Raw genomic sequence first — 18,970 nt, forward strand, 5'->3', positions numbered from 1 at the left:
AATGATGAGCCAAGAACACTGACCTTTAAGAAAATGGCCATTAATTGGACAAATTCAAGGTATAAGGAGGTTTTGTCACATTTAGTTAAGTTACAGTATATGACAGTATTTTGGGTTCTAGTGATAAGATGGTAAATTGAGTGAATATATTTGGGCGAAGATAAGCTTAACTAGAAAGGGCCATGTAATAATTTTAGATATATTTTCTGATGGGAAATATCCTGTTAAATTTGGTTATGAGTTGTTTTTTTTCCACTAAAACTGCATTCACACTTGAACACATCAAAGTTGGAGCTAAACTTGGACTAAACGTGGAACTAAACTTAGGCTAAACCAGGACTAGAACCGGACCAAGGACAGACCAGACTGCAGACATCAAGAAGATCTGGACCATGTGGATTATGAACCTTGTTATTTCCTTCTTTAACCCAACAGCCATCTGATAGTAGACTAATTCCTAAGATAGGTACTCTTGACTAAGATATCAAGATATCCTGTGTGTATGTGTATGTCTGTGTGTCTTTATGTGTGTGTCTGTGTGTGTGTGTTTGTATGACATCTCTGCTTAGCGTCTGAGTGGGTTTTCTATGGGAAATGTGATTTTCTCCATCAAACCAAAACATGGACAATAATTTACAGTAATAATAACATTCTACGTGTTTCAACTTGTTTATAAGTACCTTTCTGTGGAAAATAATATTTTGTTTTGTTAATTGCTATTACAACGGTGCAAATTTCATTACTTTGAAACCCATAGCTCTGTGGACTAATTCAAACTTGTCATAAGAACTTCAATTGGGTACTTGCAATGCTCCTTACTGGTGACCCAGATGCACTGCTTGAAGAATGGTCGAAAAAGATATCATTTTTGGGCTCATAAAATAGCTTAACCTTGACTTCTTCCCACTATTTTTGGAGCTGTATAAGAAAAGTATATTTTTGGTTAGATGCGCATAAGGCATTCTGTGTTACGATATGCATTGTCTTCTTTTATTCATGGACTTGCTTGTAATAAATACTTACATGAAATGAAAATTAAATGAACCTTGACTTCCTATAATGCAGCCCGCAAGAACCAATATTCTTACTAACTCAGGATTGCTCGAGTGTTTGGCTAAAATATACTTCAAATAAGGTTTAATACTGCTCTATATGAAGACTCTTATTTGTTACCTGCTATCTCCACCCTGTCTCCTTCATTACCTCCTTATCCACTTTCCCCACATCCTCCCCCAGTTTAATGAATTCAACCTTTTTAAAACCACGTCTTAGTTTACCGCCAGCCATATTTGTCAGTTGCACTCACACTCTTGATACATATGTTGACCCATAGCCGGGGTTCAGTGGGGTTAATTGAGTAACGCTGTTTGCAGAAAAAGTAGAAAGATGCTTCAATATGTGCAAAGCCTTAATGGGTGGAGACAAATAGCCATAAATTTCAATGCACATAAAAATAGGTGAGAGAGAGAAAGGGGTTAATTGCCAGAGTGAATGAATTGTAAGTCGGATAGGCACTTGTAATTAAAGTACGGTATAACAGACAGCGATATAAAGACAGATTTCGGGTTAATTGCTGCTATGTGCTATGGGAGAGTGCAAGGTGATATCCGTAGCCAGCATAGTATCTGGACATGGTGGACATTTAGAGTGATTGAGCGGACCTTAATAGATTGATTGAGATGGGGCAGGGAGACAGGCAAATGGGGTGAAAGTGAAAGGGTAAGATGGGAGCGGCCATAACAGTTAGCGCCTTTAGTCTTCATAGAGCTCTTAATTAGGCTTTCGCACCTGGGGCCCACCCGATGCAGCATAAATTGGTGGAGTTATGAAGTCCGCCTCCATACGGGTTCATTTTACTGATGAATTGGTCTAATGAAGTGCTCGAATGGGTTTTGTGAAGAATAGTAGCCGTGGTAGGTGGTGGTGCTGGACGTGAGCTCAAAGGAGGAATAAACAAAGCGGCTATAATGCAATGTGATTAAGCTGTGGTAATATCAAGCTTGCGTTCGAAGCTTTGGTCAAAACAAAGAAAGTCATAACCATTTCATTATGTCTGGGAGGGCTGCACGATTTCAGAAAACAAAAAAAATGTAATTGCGTTTTTTTTTCCTTTTTCCGACAAGTATTGTGAGTTCGATTAGATTTGTGAGTAAAGTTTTGTACGCAACTTCGGCAGCATTAACATTTGAGAGAAGACTGAAATCTGATCTTATGCATTTCAAACATATTTACTACAGGTAGAACAAGATGGTTTTTGCAGAGGGCATTCTGCTATGTAAATAATTGCAGACTTTGCAATTTGATAATTGTGCCAACTCAAATTTGATTGCGAAATGTTCTGCAATCCTAATGTTTGGAATGTAGAGCAAATATGCAGTTACAATAAGAATTCTGAAAGCATAGACCCTCATCAAGGCACTACTTTGGCCATCGTTTGTACTGGATAGACAATAAATATGTAGATCACTTTTCTCATATCCTTGGGTATGATTTTCATTTTATCAATTTATAAACTGTATTGCTTTAACAGGTAACTTATATGTAAGGATGGGAGATAAATCAGTTCCAGTATCAGTACTAGCCAATATTCTAATATCAGAAACAACAGACAGAGGAGGACCAACGGACATTACGCAAACTAAGGCTACATTTACATGATTACATTCTGAACAGAAGATGCAAAAGTGGCGTCACGTCTTGACTTTTTATTCTGCAGTTAAACAAACATTTTCTGGAGGAAATCTGTGTGCATACAGTGACGCAAAAGTGTGTGGAATTTGATTGGGTATGCATGCCAGGTATGTATGTATTGGCTTTTCTACTGCGATTATGATGTCCTTAATAAACATAAATAAAAATAAACAAGTACATGACGTGAGAATATCTGACCAAAGTTTTGCGTATTGGGCAGTGTAGACGGAAACGCTATGGCGGAGCATATTTAACTTTTCCAGGGAGGGTGTTTTTTAAATTTTTGCGCCGTCACCGTCTAAACAAAAGGCACTTCCGATAAAATATTTTGTTGTTTTTACCCACAAGCATTTTCATGTAAACAAACCCTTAAGATAAATTTGTGGGCCTCGCTATGCTAATCTAACTATTGTTATGTGTTATCGGCCACAGTAACAGGCTAAATAACGGATTTTGGTATCCATTCAAGAAATCCATTTTGGAATTCACATTTTAATGTCATTGGTGACAATTTTTCCCGATGCTGCACTTAACATATAATAATGTACAAATGGTTGAATCGATTTATATACTGCTGATACTGATACTAGACTACTTATGTACTTCAGTTTGTATCGGGTCATGCATCTATATAATAATCGCTCATAATCTGAAGCACCAGTTCCCATCACAATTTGTCACAAGTTCTGTAATTAACTTACCACTATTACTATTTACTACTATTACTTACTGCTATCTCTGCTATCATTTTTACCTAAAGATTATGCAGCCCTAGTACTACTATTCACGGGATGGTAATACCTTGAGAACAAATGTAGCCTGGCCCCTAGAGTCCACATCATTTGAAGCTGAAACCTATTTGATTCATGGCCTTGTAAGTAGCCAATATAATCTTTTAAGAGCCTAATGTAATCACTTCATATTGGCTTTAAGCTCTCTTCTTCACCTCAATCATTCGTATGTTGCCGGGAAGCACCTCTCATGTCAACCTTTTTGAGCAGGAAATTCCTTGTGTGTGGTCTAAATGTGTGTTGTCATTAGCTCCCCCCTCACACACACACACACACACACACATACACACACAGATAAAGTGCACAGATTTGCATACATTGACAGAGTAGTTATTGCCAGAGAAAAGCTGGTCCCGGGCCGTTGGTGTGAGCGATGATAAGAGGCACATTTAATTGGCTAACCCCACTCCCCTCGGCTAACGCACGACCTGAGGAGGCGGCGGACCACGGCTTTCACTCACCTTGAGGAAGAGGAGGAGGAGGTGGAGGAAGAAAAGGCAAATGAAGGGAGTGGGAGAGATAGATGCTATATAGAAGCTCTAGTGTTTCCTTAATCGTTTTGCAAATGAGCCGTCTCGTTCCAGTTCAAATGGCTTATTGTCATTTCAGCATGTAATAACTAATATTAGAAATAAAGCAACATATGAAAGTAACTTATATTTAAGCAGCTGCTCATGATGGGTGTTTTTCGAGCTGTAATTTGCAACCAGAAGTTCTGCTCATGTTGAGTTTATTTGTGTTTTTTAATTAAGATGTGTCTGTCTGTATTCATTTCTGCATGTTCAAAATTTTGCTGTATGAATTTACCAGGTTTTTACAGTCTTCAAATGTGAAAAACAGATTTTAAACAATTTGCAGTGGTCGAAAGTTACTCTTTACTTTGTTACTGCATTTCGATGCTCATAATTAATCCCCTTGATGACTTTTAAAGCATGTTTCACGTCTTTCAGAAGATAGACCATGCAGGGTTTGTTTGATAAAATGTGCAAATTATAACCTGAAGACTTGACATCAATGCATCACTATAGATGGTCTGAACATAGAACCTGTCCTGTTCCACAGTGACTGGTTTAACTGAATATCAGAGTCAGTAGTTCAGACAAACATGATATGCTCTACTGTGCCTGAAGACAAGCTTTCAACAACTTTGGTAATTGCTTTTCATTTAAATTCACTATAAACTGAACTACATTGTATTGTCTTGTCTTTTTAGTCAGTAAAGACTTTTTAACATGCCTATTCAAATTTGAATGATTCCAGTCCTTTTACTTATCTAATCTATCAGTCTACACCTGTACGTTGGCGCAGGTACGGACTTGACAGCTGACACTTAGCACTGCCTTTGGTTAATCCTTAAGACGACAGATAAAACATGTATAAAAACCTAATCAATCAGATCTGACAGACTGCAAATCCCACTCCAAAAGCCCCCTGACAACCATTGTTATGTGGAGGACAGGATCACAGAGGGAATACAATGAAAACACTGGGCAATATCATGGAAAATGTAGATCTGTTTTATGTCTCTACCCCATTTAAAACTTTTTTTCAATCAATATATTTGATAGGGACAGAGCATATTAATGAAAATCTGCAATTACAGTGTAAATATGACAGATTATAGCAAAGATGCTCATTTCCATCTGTTGTCCCTAAGCACAGAAGACAATTACAAAACAAAACATTACAAAAAAAGACTACACATTTGGCATTATATTCCTTGTCTTGTCCTTGTCTTGAAAGCAGGCGTTTGTCAAATCACTTTCACTGTTTTCATCCGATTTGTGGCAAAATAAATACTCTACCTGCTTTCCATTAACTCGCTTTGTGCACGAGAGAGACCTTGGCTTTTAATTAGTAAGAACTGTTCTTTTGCAAGTTCTCATTCATTCACAAGTCATTTTATAATAATTATCTCTGATTTTGAATATTATTTATCTTGACCTCTACATAAACTTAAATCCAAAATATATGACAAAGTAGGAACAATATTTTAAAGCAGACCTAGACTTTTCAGACCTTTTAAACCATGTTATAGTTTCACCTTCTCATTTCCTGTCTTGAAGTTGTATTTGAAGTAATTCATATTGCTGATCAATCTTATGATGACGTTTACCGCGGCGTCCACTCTCATTGGACACGTTTCTTTTAAATTGGTTTAGATTAATTTAAAATGTGCAAATTTTAACATAATGGTCACTGATTATAACTATATAGTAAAGACAAGCACAATAGGTCTTCTTTAAACAGTGCATTCTTATTTAACGTTTATTGTGTATGAGAACAAATCAGGAGTTTCCACAAACATCAACAAAACTTAAATGATAGGATTGTGTCTGTAAACATATGGTAAAATATAGAAGAAAAGGAGATTACAAAAGACTACAAAATATAGTTAGTTATAATCTTTCCACACAAACTAACTCAATATGACTGTAATTCCCTTCCACCATTGCTGGTGCCAACTTTGACAAACTTCTTCCATTCATGCACATTTGGCTAATTTCACTGTTGCTTCCTGGTGGGCGGGGCTTGTGGTAATTATGGCTGTTGACTGGTGTTTTTAGGGCCCTCTTCGGTGACTCATTGAGAATATGGCCAGTGCCGAAAGTGGCCATCTGTGCCACTGTTAGCCACCATAATGCACTTCCATATGGGCCAGTGTGAGCTACAAAGCACCGGAGGGGGCTTGTAGGAGATGCAGTTTCTCATGTAGTGGTCTAATGGTGGTAAAGTACATAAACATGCATGCGGTTACACACTGGTATGGATGAGAGCAGGGCACCTACCATCTGCACCAACAGGAAGCACAAGTTGAATTGTTTTTGGCTCAGTTATAGACACTGAACTTCTGTCCGGGGAAAGTTCACAAAGTCACTGGAGTAGTTGTGCTTGTTGGTTGCTTTTAGTACTGGTTGTGACACATTGGCTGAGTGGCTAGCCTCACAGCAAGAAGGTCCCCAGTCCAATTCCAAAACCCCTGATCTAGACTAATCTACTGAAAAAACCCAACAAATACAACTCATACCTAGTTTTGCAACAATTATCTTTGTAGTTTGCAAGTCAAAGAATTATTTTTATTCTACAATGATTTTTGGCAGTGTTTGCTAATATGTGAATTGTGTCACCATGGTAACTTGTGAACATTACCCAATACACATACATGTAGAACACTCCCAGCGTGATGTCACTGCAAAAGTATAAATTATCAAAATACACTTATTCTTATTATCTAGTTATAAATAATGTGATTAATTGTTGCAGCAGCCCTACCCTGAGCAAGTGTATGTAGTCAAACTCTCACAGCTTTTCGTGTTTACTGATGCAAGTAGCGGGTTTCTTCCGTTGGACCATGTAAATCATCTTGTTCCCACATTGTGCGTTATCGGATATACCCACAAAGCAACAAAGCACTTATCGATTCACACATGAAACTTCCACAGACACACTCTCAATCTCAATTTAATTTAATCTTACTCTTTTAATACATAACATTATTTTCAAGGCCGACACTCTGCCTGTAAAATAAAATAATTACATAGCATTGTAGGAGACGTATTACTGAGAGAGAAGGGCGAAAAGACCAAATGCAAAGTGTGACCCCTTTACTGTAATCAATCTGCTGCCTCTGTGATCAATAATCAGGGAAGTGTTGTGTCCGTATTGAGAATATGGATGAATGAATTTGACCAGCTCAGCAGTCTGTCGGAGTGTTTGTCTCTATTGATCCCCCTCAGCCTCAGCAGCATAAGGAATCCAGAGACACACTGGAGACGTTCAGATAGGGGACAGGCAAACTGAAGGTGAATGAGAAGGTAAAGCCTGGTGCATCATCATTCAGATACATTCGTGAAAGCCTTGAATAGTAGAGTAGTGATTAAAAGTGCACTATGCAACTTAACTGGTGGAGGGTCTGCCACCTGATTTTCTCCATGGAGATTGTATCGCTTTGCCTGGAATGCTCCACAATATGGCATTAGTTCTAACTATATCAAAGAAAGCCAATTTCCATTTACGGAAATCTGGTCGCTAAGGCCCCGGCTTTCGACTGCTGTCCAGATCTTTCTCCTGGATGCCTCCCTGTGGAGCTGTTCGGGTTCCCACTGGGGCGAGCCTTGGGGAAGACCCAGGACACGCTGAAGGGACTATATCTCTAGGCTGGTCTGGGAACGGCTTGGGGCCACCCAGCTCTGGATAAGTGGAAGAAAATGGGTAGATGTATTCATGAAGGCCAGCAGGTTACAGTTATAGGTCAGATTTTGGAGGGGGGGGGCAGAGTATGAATGCATGTCTTTCATGGAATTTAATAATTGAAATAATAATAAGTACACTTGTAAACGCAAATATCATAAAGCAATAACACCTTCATGCATTCAGCAGGTGGTGGAACCTACATCAGAAAGTTACATAGCGTGCATCTTCAAGTCACAAATTTTGGTCTGGACTTCCATCATTCTGTTGTGTCTATTGTGCCTATTTGCTTTTTGGTTTTGTGTGTGTGCAGCAACACAACCAAGGGATTTACAAAGTAATTTTTTTTGTGTGAAAAATCATTATTATGGCCCAGCCATGGCAGACCAGGAAGCCATTTGGCACATAGCAATATTGTAAAATGTGTTGTAGTTGTTGAATTTCTCATAGTAATAAGGTTTGATTCACACACCACCCCAGGCCTTTCTGTGTAGATTTGCATTTCTCCTGTGTCTAAGTAGATGCTCTAGTTCTCCCATTTAACAGTCACACTATGCTAGTCTTCCAGTTAGGTGCTCCTACAAGATACTGTAGATGCTGTAAGGGTTCCTGGAAGGGTTGTCCCAAAAGTCAATAATCTAATCGAATAGTAGTGTCAAGATTTGAAATCTTAAACTTTATTTTTTACATTTATGATATAGAAAGAGGAAGAAGTTATAGTGTTATGACAGCCCTAGTTGTTAGGAGCTGCGCTTTGTTCACAGACTGCTCTTATTAGGTTGCCTTGGGATGAGTCAAATGAAGAAGAATGTTTCTTACAAAGACCTATCAACCTTAAATTTTACCTTTATTTTAAAGGACCTGTATTGCGCAAAATTGGCTCGTGAGCTTTTTGGAATGTTGTTACCTCATCAAAAACATATCTTGAGTTGTGTCTTGTTTCATTTACACATGGTTGAGTAATCCTGCATTACTGATATGTCTAAATGTCCAAAGCTCAAAATGCTCTATTCCACATTGTGATACCATGATGCGGCCGTTTTCAAGTTTACAGTTATCTTTTACTTTCAGTTCAGTAGAGACTGGAAATTCCAAGGCTCAAATGATCCACATTATTCTAGTGAAATTACAACACTTTTCACAGTATTATCAGTATTACCAGTATTATCACATGACATCACAAGGTGGAGCAGAGCTTTAGTTTAGAAAAAGAACACAGCCTAAATATGCAAGCTGTGTGTGTTAAACATGTGTGAATGAAACAGAACACAATTCCAGGTGTGTTTGTGATGATGAAACAACATTATAACATAAATCAGAAAATGGTGTAATATAGGCCCTTTGACATCTGCTTGTACAGGTACTGAAGTCTTTGGTGAAAGTCAGAGTAGATGTGGTCATGACTTCTCTAAATGATGCATGCAGTTTGAAGGACAGAGGAGGACAGGTTAACTGGGTACAATAGTGCAATAAAAAGTATGAGAATGGAAATCCAGACGAGCCATAAGAGGAGGTGGAGACACGAAGCCAGAGGGTAGAGCGGTGCTAAGCAGGAATATCTGCTGATGATAGACTAAAAAGCCACCTCCATCCTGCTATTCTGCATAGACAAGTGACTGGCCTCAGGCTCTGTTCAAATTCTCAATGTGATCCGCAAAACTGTTTTATGACTGGGAATATGTAGGGCTTTTAAGAATATATTTTATAACATGGAACATAACACCATTACATATTACTCTTTATGTCTATGTGGATGACCCAGCGCTGTCACAAGACTAAAGCAGTTCTACTGACTCCTTTTACAGAGGCTCCAAAAGGGGGACTGAAAATTATGTCATCACACATAAAACTGGACCTTTCTCATTTTGGCCTTACATCAATAGGGCGCCAAAGAGATGACGACATGAAGCACATATTACAGGGCTTAGTCATGCTTTAAAACTTCAGAAAGGGAATATTATAAAGTGGGTGGGCAAAAGGTTAGCTATTTTGAGTGCATATGTAAGACGTTTACTGTAAATGAATGACAATAAATACATTGGCAGTAGCTTGATTGAGCTGTAAATCAAACTGTGCTGTGATCATTTCAAAATAGCTTAAACGTTTGGATGCTATTTTTCATTTATATGTTTCGTCTTTATTTCCACGATTATTTGCTTTGTAGATTCTCACTGAAAACTATGAATGGATACATGGAATATAGGGCGGTTGACTACTTATATGAATTTGAATCTAGATTATAATAATAATAATAATTATTTATTTATTATTATTTATTTTATTTTTTTTAGATAAGCTCACTTTTTTCCTTTACTACATAATTCTATATAACTTGCTTCATATATTTGATGTCTTCTGAATATAAAATGTACAAACCAATAAACAGTAAGAAAAAATACTGAATGAGAAGGTGGTTCTAAACTTTTCACTGATAATGTAGTTCTTTAAGATTGAATTATATTTGGTTTATTAATCAACAGAAAATAAGTGCCATTTGTTAAAGATCCACTATGTAACTTTTCTGGTACAGGGTTCACCAGCTGTTTGTCTCTATGAAAGCAGGTGATGCCCCCAGACCAACGTACAAGTCAGAACTGTGAAGAGGCGACCCCCTCTCAGTGAGGACGTATATGTATCAAGATATATTTTTACTGGCAATAAAAATACATACAGTTTCATGCAAAGCTAGATAAGTTAAAAAGCCATACTTGGAATATTTCAGGGAACGCGACACCATTTCCATGGAGACAAACAGATGTTAAACTTCACATCTGAAAAATTCCATAATGTATCTTTAAACTGTAAAAACAAAAAAAGTGAAATGAAAATCAGCTTTTAGTACTTTTAGTTTGAAATTAAAATTTTACTCATGAATTGAAGCACACATATTTTTCAGTTATGAAAATAGTGTCCATAGTGTTGATAGGATTACATTTACACAACAACAAGAACAACCACATCAGCCATACTTACCCTAAATGCATGTCCTTTTAATACTGTGCGCCTCCTTCATTGTATTTCCCCTCTTTTGCTACAGGCTGAAAAAGACATCAGAGCTGAGTGAAGTGGTGGTCTATTGTCTCTGTAGTTTGTGCAGTTCACATTGTGCAAGCTAGGGGGTGCTGTCTGTCTGTCCTCTGGCACTTAGTGTGTTTGTCTATTTGTCCAACTGATGAAACACAGCCTCTTAAAACTAAGTAAATACAAATTACCTAGACTATTAGAGAAGTTAATAGCTTTTTCATACATATATTAAATTATAAGTTCTTTTTTTTTTTTTTTAAATAACATTTGACTAAACAATACTGTAAGTTTGATTCACTCAAAGTTAGTTAATGTACATAAGATAGTGGATTGTTTTTGCTCTGCTTGCATTTGTGCGATGGCAGAACAATATTGATCCCCTTCACTATAATCAATGGCCTCTAATCGACTTGATTAATAGGAAAATGAAAGTTTAAGGTGTGCGCACTTATGGTAATGGACTTCCTTCCCGTCCAGAACAGGTATTGATCCGAACAAGTCAACTTAATATGAATAAAATGATGATAGCCTCTGCACACAAACACTCACTGGACAGAAGCCAACTTAAACAGGTCTCGTACATATTAGCTGATCTTGAGAGCATACACGGCAATCTTTGTATTCTTGTAACATAATCTTGTCTTTGGTCTTGTCAAATAATTAGTTTTTTGTTTTTATTTTATATAGATCATATTTATTATACAGACATATTAAAGAAAATTAACTCTTTTTTCTAACTTTGTCAGGGACCATGTACAAATGCATTAATCTTACAAAAGAAAAGATTTGTACCAGATTTAGCTACTGCTACTTTCCATCTGCAGTCCCCTGGCATAAAAATACACATTTCATTGCAACGGTTACTCAATACAAAGGAGTAATAAAATAAATCAGATTTTTCTACCACCTTTTGAGAAGCAATGTGTTCTGAAATATCTATAAACAAATTAACAGCAGCAACAACAACAAATTGCCAAGGTTCACTGAAGGTGCACTGTGTAACTTTTCTGATGGAGGGTCCACCATGCTGCTTGTCTCCATGGTGATGTTATTGCTTTGCCCGAAATGTTCCACTGTCAAGAAAAACACGTGTAATTGTAAGTGACAGTACACAAAAAATATACCCAAAAACATCAACATGAATACATTTAAATAAATTTGAATTTAACTAAATCTGAAGTAATTTGAAGTTTAACCTTTTATAATAAAATGTATTCAGACATTTTTCAAAATTGTAAGCTTAAAAATGAAGCTCAGGATTCCAATGTTACAAACAAAAATGGTTGTCAACAGTATGATTAAAGTAGTTTTGTTTTGACAGTTGGCTAAAACAAAAATATCCTCTTTTTTTGTGTTTTATCTTTACAGCCAGCTGACACAGTGTCTGACAGGACGGCTGAGTGAATAGTTAGATCTCTGCTAGTGCCTGTATTAACTACAAACTGACTTGTTATTTAGAAGAGCAAAAGACCCCACTTCTCAGTAAACATTTTCAGCTCTAACAGTGCTGGCTCAGAGAAGGTATGGTGAAGTATAGTGCCCTTTAAACAATCACACATGCATTTTGTTTTGACACTATTGAAATTAACAAAATGCATAAATCTGTAATAAATGTGTCCAAAATAATTGACAATATGAACTGACAAACTAACGCAAGAATCACATTTCAGAACATGTACAGATCTAAACTACAGGGTTAACTTTTTTTTTTTTCCAGAATAATAAGGTATAATTTGTTGTGTGTATAGAACATAAAAAATTCAAATTGTGATTTTGATTAGATTACGCTTTATCTTGCAGCTGTATGTTTTTTAATGAAAGACTTTGCATTGTACTTTGCATGTTAATTACCTTTTTATTTTTGCCAAACATTAGGAATGAAATTAAAAATGAAAATAATTCTCTTTTAATGCATTAAAGTTTGGCTTGAATAACAAAGGATGAAACACTGGTGAACCTTTGAGAATCTATAATGAAGGTGTAATTAAAAACACAGTGGAGCACTTCCTGTTTTTCCACATGACATCACAAAGTGGAACAGGGTGTTTACTGTTTGATAGAAGAATTCAAGCTAAAAATGCAGGATTTGTGTGTTAAACATGAATGAAACACAACTCCTGGTATGTTTTTAGTGAGGAAACCACATTATAACATAGATCAGAAAACAACGTACTATTTTTCTTTAAAGTATTCCATAAAATGAATCAGAAATGGTAAGGACTAACATTATGAACTGCCTTGCCTCGTGTTTTGGGAATTCTCTCTCCCCCCACCCTCACTCGTGTTTTTGCCAGACGGTTGGGGAAGCTCGTGCCCCCTGCTGATTGACGACTTCTCCAGGACTGAGCCCCATGTGTGTGACAATGTGTAGGCTCCCTCGTCTTGATTTACGCTCCTTGGACCTTGCTCCCGTGTCTTTCCGTATCTTCCATATCTTGTCCTCTAATCCAACAGTGGTATTTGTTACTTTCAGCACCGATGACCCGGTCCATGTTGTGGTTTTGTATCTCGCAGTGGTCGGATATGACTGATTTCAAATTTCCTTTCTCTGCTAGCACAAATTCTTTTTGCTGGACAGGGGTGTTTTATCTTTTGGAAACTTCCAGTAGCCTTCATGATAACTGTCACGTTATGGTGATGTCTTGTTGGGTATTTATTTTATCTGTTCTAATTCTTTTGTGCTGTCTGCTGTGAAATTGCTCAACTCTGATAGTAGTGTTTTTTGAAGTTGTTTGCATTGTAATATATTGTTGTATTGAGTAGACTGTAATGGACCGACACACTGTATGTTTATACGTATTTGAGAACTGCTCTGAGAATGCTGCAAATGAAACGCCCTTTTTCTGAATTTGAATCTTTGTGAGGTACAGTGGCAGAATTAGACAGGATGGTAAACATGGTGAAAATGGGGTGAAGAGCAGGGTAAGGCATTCAGAAAAATATAGGTGCTGAAAATCAACCTAAATATTAATGTAAAAATGGATAAAGGATGCACTGACTTTCCCTTTTGTTATAAGAACACTGAAAACATGATGGACCATATACGTAATGACAAAATAAAGCTATGAATGCCTGTTCAAGATGTATGTGTTTACAAAATAATTGACAAAATCGTTGACATTTTCTTTTCTTTTTTTTTGCTTTCTTTTATTGTAACGTATATATACTTTGTGTGATAGAAGATTGTGTTGCAATTTCTTTCTGCCTTGCTGTATGCAAATCTGTTCCTGCTCCCACTGCTTTTCAAGTACATTGTTTCTTGGATCCTCCTAAATGTTGAACTTTAAATACCAGAGCTTTTAGCAGGTTACACCACATTAACAAAAACAGGAAAAAAAAAAAAATAGACCGGCATTTACAAGAAGAGGTTTTCTCCATTTGAAGTGTACAAAGCAGTCTTGGGCAGTAGGTATTGAGTGAAGAGAGTGAAAATTGGCAGGAGTTCACTGGTCTCAAAATGGACACATTACTGCTACAGCACTTGACATAGTGACTCGAGGCAGCTGTTGGTTACGGCTCTGCTTTTTGCGCATCAATTTTGACATCTCTAAGTGTTTTTACAGTCTGCCAGACTCAAATTATTATTATTATTATTAAATATCTTTGCCCAATTTTTCTCTACAGTGTCGCCTCTTGTCTCTCCAACCACTCACTCAGAGTACCTTACTATTTTGTTTGGCAGGTCTTTTTTGAGGCCTGACTTCACAAAAATGCTTAAGGTTGGTATTTTTTTGAGTCTTGCTGAACAATTTTGCTGTCCATCTTCAATATTTGTTTTCAACAGTAGCTTGAAAGGTTGACAAATGAATCCCTGCTTCTCTAATGATTGCCATTGTGTACTTGGGCAGGACACCTCCCCTACATTGCTTAAGTATGAATGTGTGGCAAGCCATTGGTACAGATAACTGTTGTCATGATTTAAAATAAAGGTTTTGATACTAAGGAATATGCCCAATACTCTGACCAATGTTTTTTACCACAGGGATAAAAACTTAGACTGTAAGAGTGTAATTTCTGACAGAAAAAAATGTGTAGCTTTGTTAATGTCACCGTGAGAACCTATTATAGTTCTTATAAAACTCTAGATCATTCAAAAACTATTTGGGAAGCGTCCAGTTATGTCCCATGGATTTTTCAGTATCGATGCTTGAATGAAATGCCTAGTTTCATTATTACTAGTTTAAGTATTGATCAGTATCAGATTTTTGATTCTTTTGACAACCCTGGTACAGATTGGTAGCCATGTCTCGGCCCAGAGCATCTGTGGCTTCAGTAGTAATAGTAGCTTACCACCACTAAACTGGGGAGTGAATGAACAATCTAAAGTGCTATATGAACCCAATTGTCTTCTATTGCACTGGGTCTTAACTTGTGGTACCCATCTCTCTGTCTCTGTCTGACAGTGTTTGTGAGATATTGGGTCTATTTATTGAAAGGGATTTACTGATGGGAAAAGTCTGGCATGCCTATCATTCCATATGTACACTCTTTCTTGCCAAATTCCGCATCTTCAGATTAATAATCATAGCTGTTCACTGATTTGGTGAACGGAAAATTGAATAAATTAGATGCATATAATTACTAGTAGAATTATGCACCAACTCACAAATGGTCTTTATAGAAAAGACGCATATTGCAGATTTACAGATGCAGATGATTCAAAAGATGTGCCAGAAATCCACTGAAAGTTTAAGAAAAGAAACAAAAAGTGTAAAAACTTAAAGCTGAACTATGTCACTTTTCTGGTGGAGTGAGAGATGAGAGCCCACTGACAGAAAGAATGCATGTTTTCATAATTTAGAGAAATAAAAAGTGTAATTTAATGAATGCAAAATAGGTTTAATGCCATTTTGGGGACATTCTAAACAAAGTAATACGGTAACCTGCATCAAGGAAAAGTTTCATAGTGTAGCTTTAACATTTCCAAATTGGTAGTTTTACACCAAATGCCCTTCTTGACAACAGCCTTTTTTATTACAAAGAATGAAAATTTTTCCTTCAAGTTTATATTTTTATTACTTTATTCCCGAGAGTTTTGAGCATAAAATCAATTTTAAATGATACTGGTTGAAATTACTCATTTTTATTTATCTAATAATTGATTGGTTGGTTGAAAGCAGCTGGCCGCTAAGAAATTTCCTTCGGGATTAATAAAGTTTTTATCAATGTGGTTAACAAGACCAAGCAAGCCACATAGGAAACCATAATACAATAAAATGAAAGCATAAATAATGAAATAAAATGGGAAAGAGCAAAAGGGAGTCAGATTGCCAGAGTAACAGGAACAAAGATGGCGAGAGTCAATGAGAAATATGTGTTGGGCAGATGGAGGAGAGGAGTGTGATGGCAGAAACACTGGGCGAGCCGAGGAGATGGTGAGAGATGGAGAGGGCCAAAACGTGTGAAACGCAACCACTTCTATCAGGACTGAAGATGGAGGAGATATGAAGAAGATATGAGGAGAAAGAGCACGCTTTAATACTCGACCAAACCGAAATGGTGACTTAATACTGTAGTTACTTACACTACCTGTCAAAAGTTTGAACGCACCCTCTCATTCAATGTTTTTTTTTAGTTGCATACGCAAGACATTAAATACATGAAGCAATATTTATGTAATGATATAGAAAACTAAAAAAAAGTTAAATAATGGATTTGTAGAAATTGGAAAACTTAGCTTGGCATGATTTCTTATCAATTAATTATGCATGCACTGTAGATAAGTTTAAGTAAGATTATAGTTGTCTCTTACATTTCTTTTTACTGTCCCCTTGTGGTTAGAGTTACTATTTTTCCCAAAAGTTGTGTACTATTCCCTATATGCTGTGTATATTCGATGCATTTGTATTGAAAATCCAACTTGGATCCTCCATAATCCATTGTTTTTTTTTTTATAGTGAATGAAAAATTCAACAAGTGTAAAGGTGCATGATGTAATTTTTTAGTTTTAGGATTTGTCACTATGTTGTCTCCAGGGAGATGTTATTGCTTTTCACCGAAATGTTTCAGAGTATGGCATAAAATCCATGGTATAAAGCTGGAAATGCCACCAAACTATGTATTCTCTCCAGAAATGTTACGTAGAGTAACTTTAACGACAATCACATGTTTCATCAATTTGTATTATTATTATTGTTATTTTTTATATAACTGTTACAATATGAATTGCCATAGACAGACGGTGTTTTGTATCCTTGTGTTTTTGTTTACCCGGAAACCTCTGGCTTTACTGGCAAACTCGCCCCTCTTTGTCCCGCTCCGCTGTTGCTCTATGGCTCATATTATAAACATACAACAGGTCCAGTCTATTCACTCGTTCTATAGAGGCCCCTAGAACTGTGCGTTGTCAGGCTCAGTACTGCTATGTCAAACTCAATGGACAAGACTAGACATTTATAGCAGTGGGTCAGAGCTGGTGGGACATAGAAATACAACATACGTCTGAATGGACAGAGCTGTGAAGTATTAGACACAGGATGCTGGGCTCCTTGGATGTCCTCTATCGCATCCTCGTACACAAGGTAATAATTATGAGATTTCGAGAGGGAAATTATGTTGTTATGAAATAAGTTTCTATTGGTATGGGATCAGAAGTTTTATCGTTAAATAAATTGATTGAATATAGTGGTTTTTCAGTCTATTTGTAATATATATTTTTATTTTTTATTTTGTAGAACCATTTTAGGGTTCATACATTTTACTGCTACTACTAATTATTGATACCAAAACTAAATGTTAAGCTTTATCTAAGAACCATATTTTTCGGACTATAAGGTGCACTTAAAATCCTTTTAATTTTCTCTAAATTTGAGAGTGCGCCTTATAAGCCGGGTGCCTTATGTATTAATTTTGGTTGTGCTTACTGACTTTGAACTGATTTTAGGTGGTACACGGTACGGTGCTCAAAAGGGTCTGTCAAAATGGTTTAGTACGACTTTAGTAAGATACGAAGCTGCACCGCTTGATGGATTGTTGGAGCATTATGGCTACCGTAATGCTTCGTCAGGAGGCTTGCGGAGTAAAGGGAGAATTATAGTTCTGCATCGGCATTTATGACATCAATGAAATGCTACAGAGAATATATGTCCATTCATATATACGGTCTATGCGTATGACTGCAGATTTGTAATCTCTGAAAAGTTTCACATGAACCATCTCCAGCGCGATAGAAGGACAGAACAGGCTCAGCATCAGCATCATCAACATCCCTCTGTCACAGAAAGAACACATATATTCCACTGATTGTGTCCTTTAGTCTGACAGAATCTGACCACATCAGGGCACAAAGAGCGAGATGTTTTTTCAGGCTTACAGTTTATGCAAATTAACCATGTGGTTTTATGTTTCGTTTCTGTAAAACGTAAACAAATGTGTGCAAAGCTGCATTGAACACATTATTACTTTTATGCCACTATCTGCCAATCGATCGTCAAAGTATCAGTGTCAAGTGTTGTCCATTTGTTTCACTTAATGTGCTGTATAATCCAGTGTGCCTTCTGTATGAAAATAGAGGAGAGAATTCAACATTATTGGTAGTGCGCCTTATAGTCCGAAAAATACAGTATACTAAAATTTTGCAAAAAAATTTTTTTTCAACAGTCTACACATGCATCTCTAGATATTCAAGGTATTTTTAACTAGTTATTTTCCCAGATGATTTTCAATTTTGTCATTGTCACATTAATGATTTTCGGTTTTGGATGTTGCTACCATACAATTCATCATTTCTGATTATTTGTAATTTGTCATTTTGATTGTAAAACATGCTACAAAGTTTGGCTTAACCTTAGCCTTTTTTTTTTTTTTTGGCTAGTCTTTGTCACTGCTTGTTTAAACCTTTCCCGTAAACATGTTTTGTTGTTGATTTTCAGCTGATGGCGGTGTACGAGGAGCAGGAGGCTCAGAGGACCACCCCGGACCCCGGCGTCAGTCCCAGCCCTGAACTGTACCACTCCGAGCTTTCCGTGTTTCAGCCAATCACAGGAGGCGAGATTGAAGTCACCCCCTTTGCTCTCAAGTCCAGTGAGTCATTTTTTTCCACATACATGCCACGTTACTATTACATATTATTTAGTATTGGTCAGGTAATCAAATTTTATCTTATAGTTTAATCTGGTATAAGAAACATGGTTCATAATAACATTAGGATTTTGATAAAGCAATGCTATTCTAATCATGGTGTTGCTAATGAACCAGTCATATATCACTTTTTAGGGTACCAAACTTTTAAAACCATACTTTTAACACCTCGACATGCACAATATTTTAAACAG

General features: G+C 36.8%; 1 protein-coding gene across 4 annotated transcripts in view; it reads left to right on the top strand.

Moving 5' to 3' along the window:
* pard3bb (par-3 family cell polarity regulator beta b) overlaps window positions 1-18,970 on the top strand; it is a 346,128-nt gene that overhangs the window by 30,650 nt on the left and 296,508 nt on the right. For all 4 annotated transcript variants that reach the window (XR_008632058.1, XM_055152785.1, XM_055152788.1 and 1 more), the window contains one exon: window positions 18,569-18,719. Coding sequence is in view for 3 of the 4 variants with exons in the window: in XM_055152785.1 (XP_055008760.1) it covers window positions 18,569-18,719 (151 nt within the window). In the remaining variant the exon portion in view is untranslated. The remainder of the gene's footprint in view (window positions 1-18,568; window positions 18,720-18,970) is intronic.

This window comes from Boleophthalmus pectinirostris, unplaced genomic scaffold (assembly GCF_026225935.1).
Source record: "Boleophthalmus pectinirostris isolate CB_2022bp ecotype Guang Dong unplaced genomic scaffold, ASM2622593v1 HiC_scaffold_1, whole genome shotgun sequence".
Lineage (NCBI taxonomy): Eukaryota > Metazoa > Chordata > Actinopteri > Gobiiformes > Gobiidae > Boleophthalmus > Boleophthalmus pectinirostris.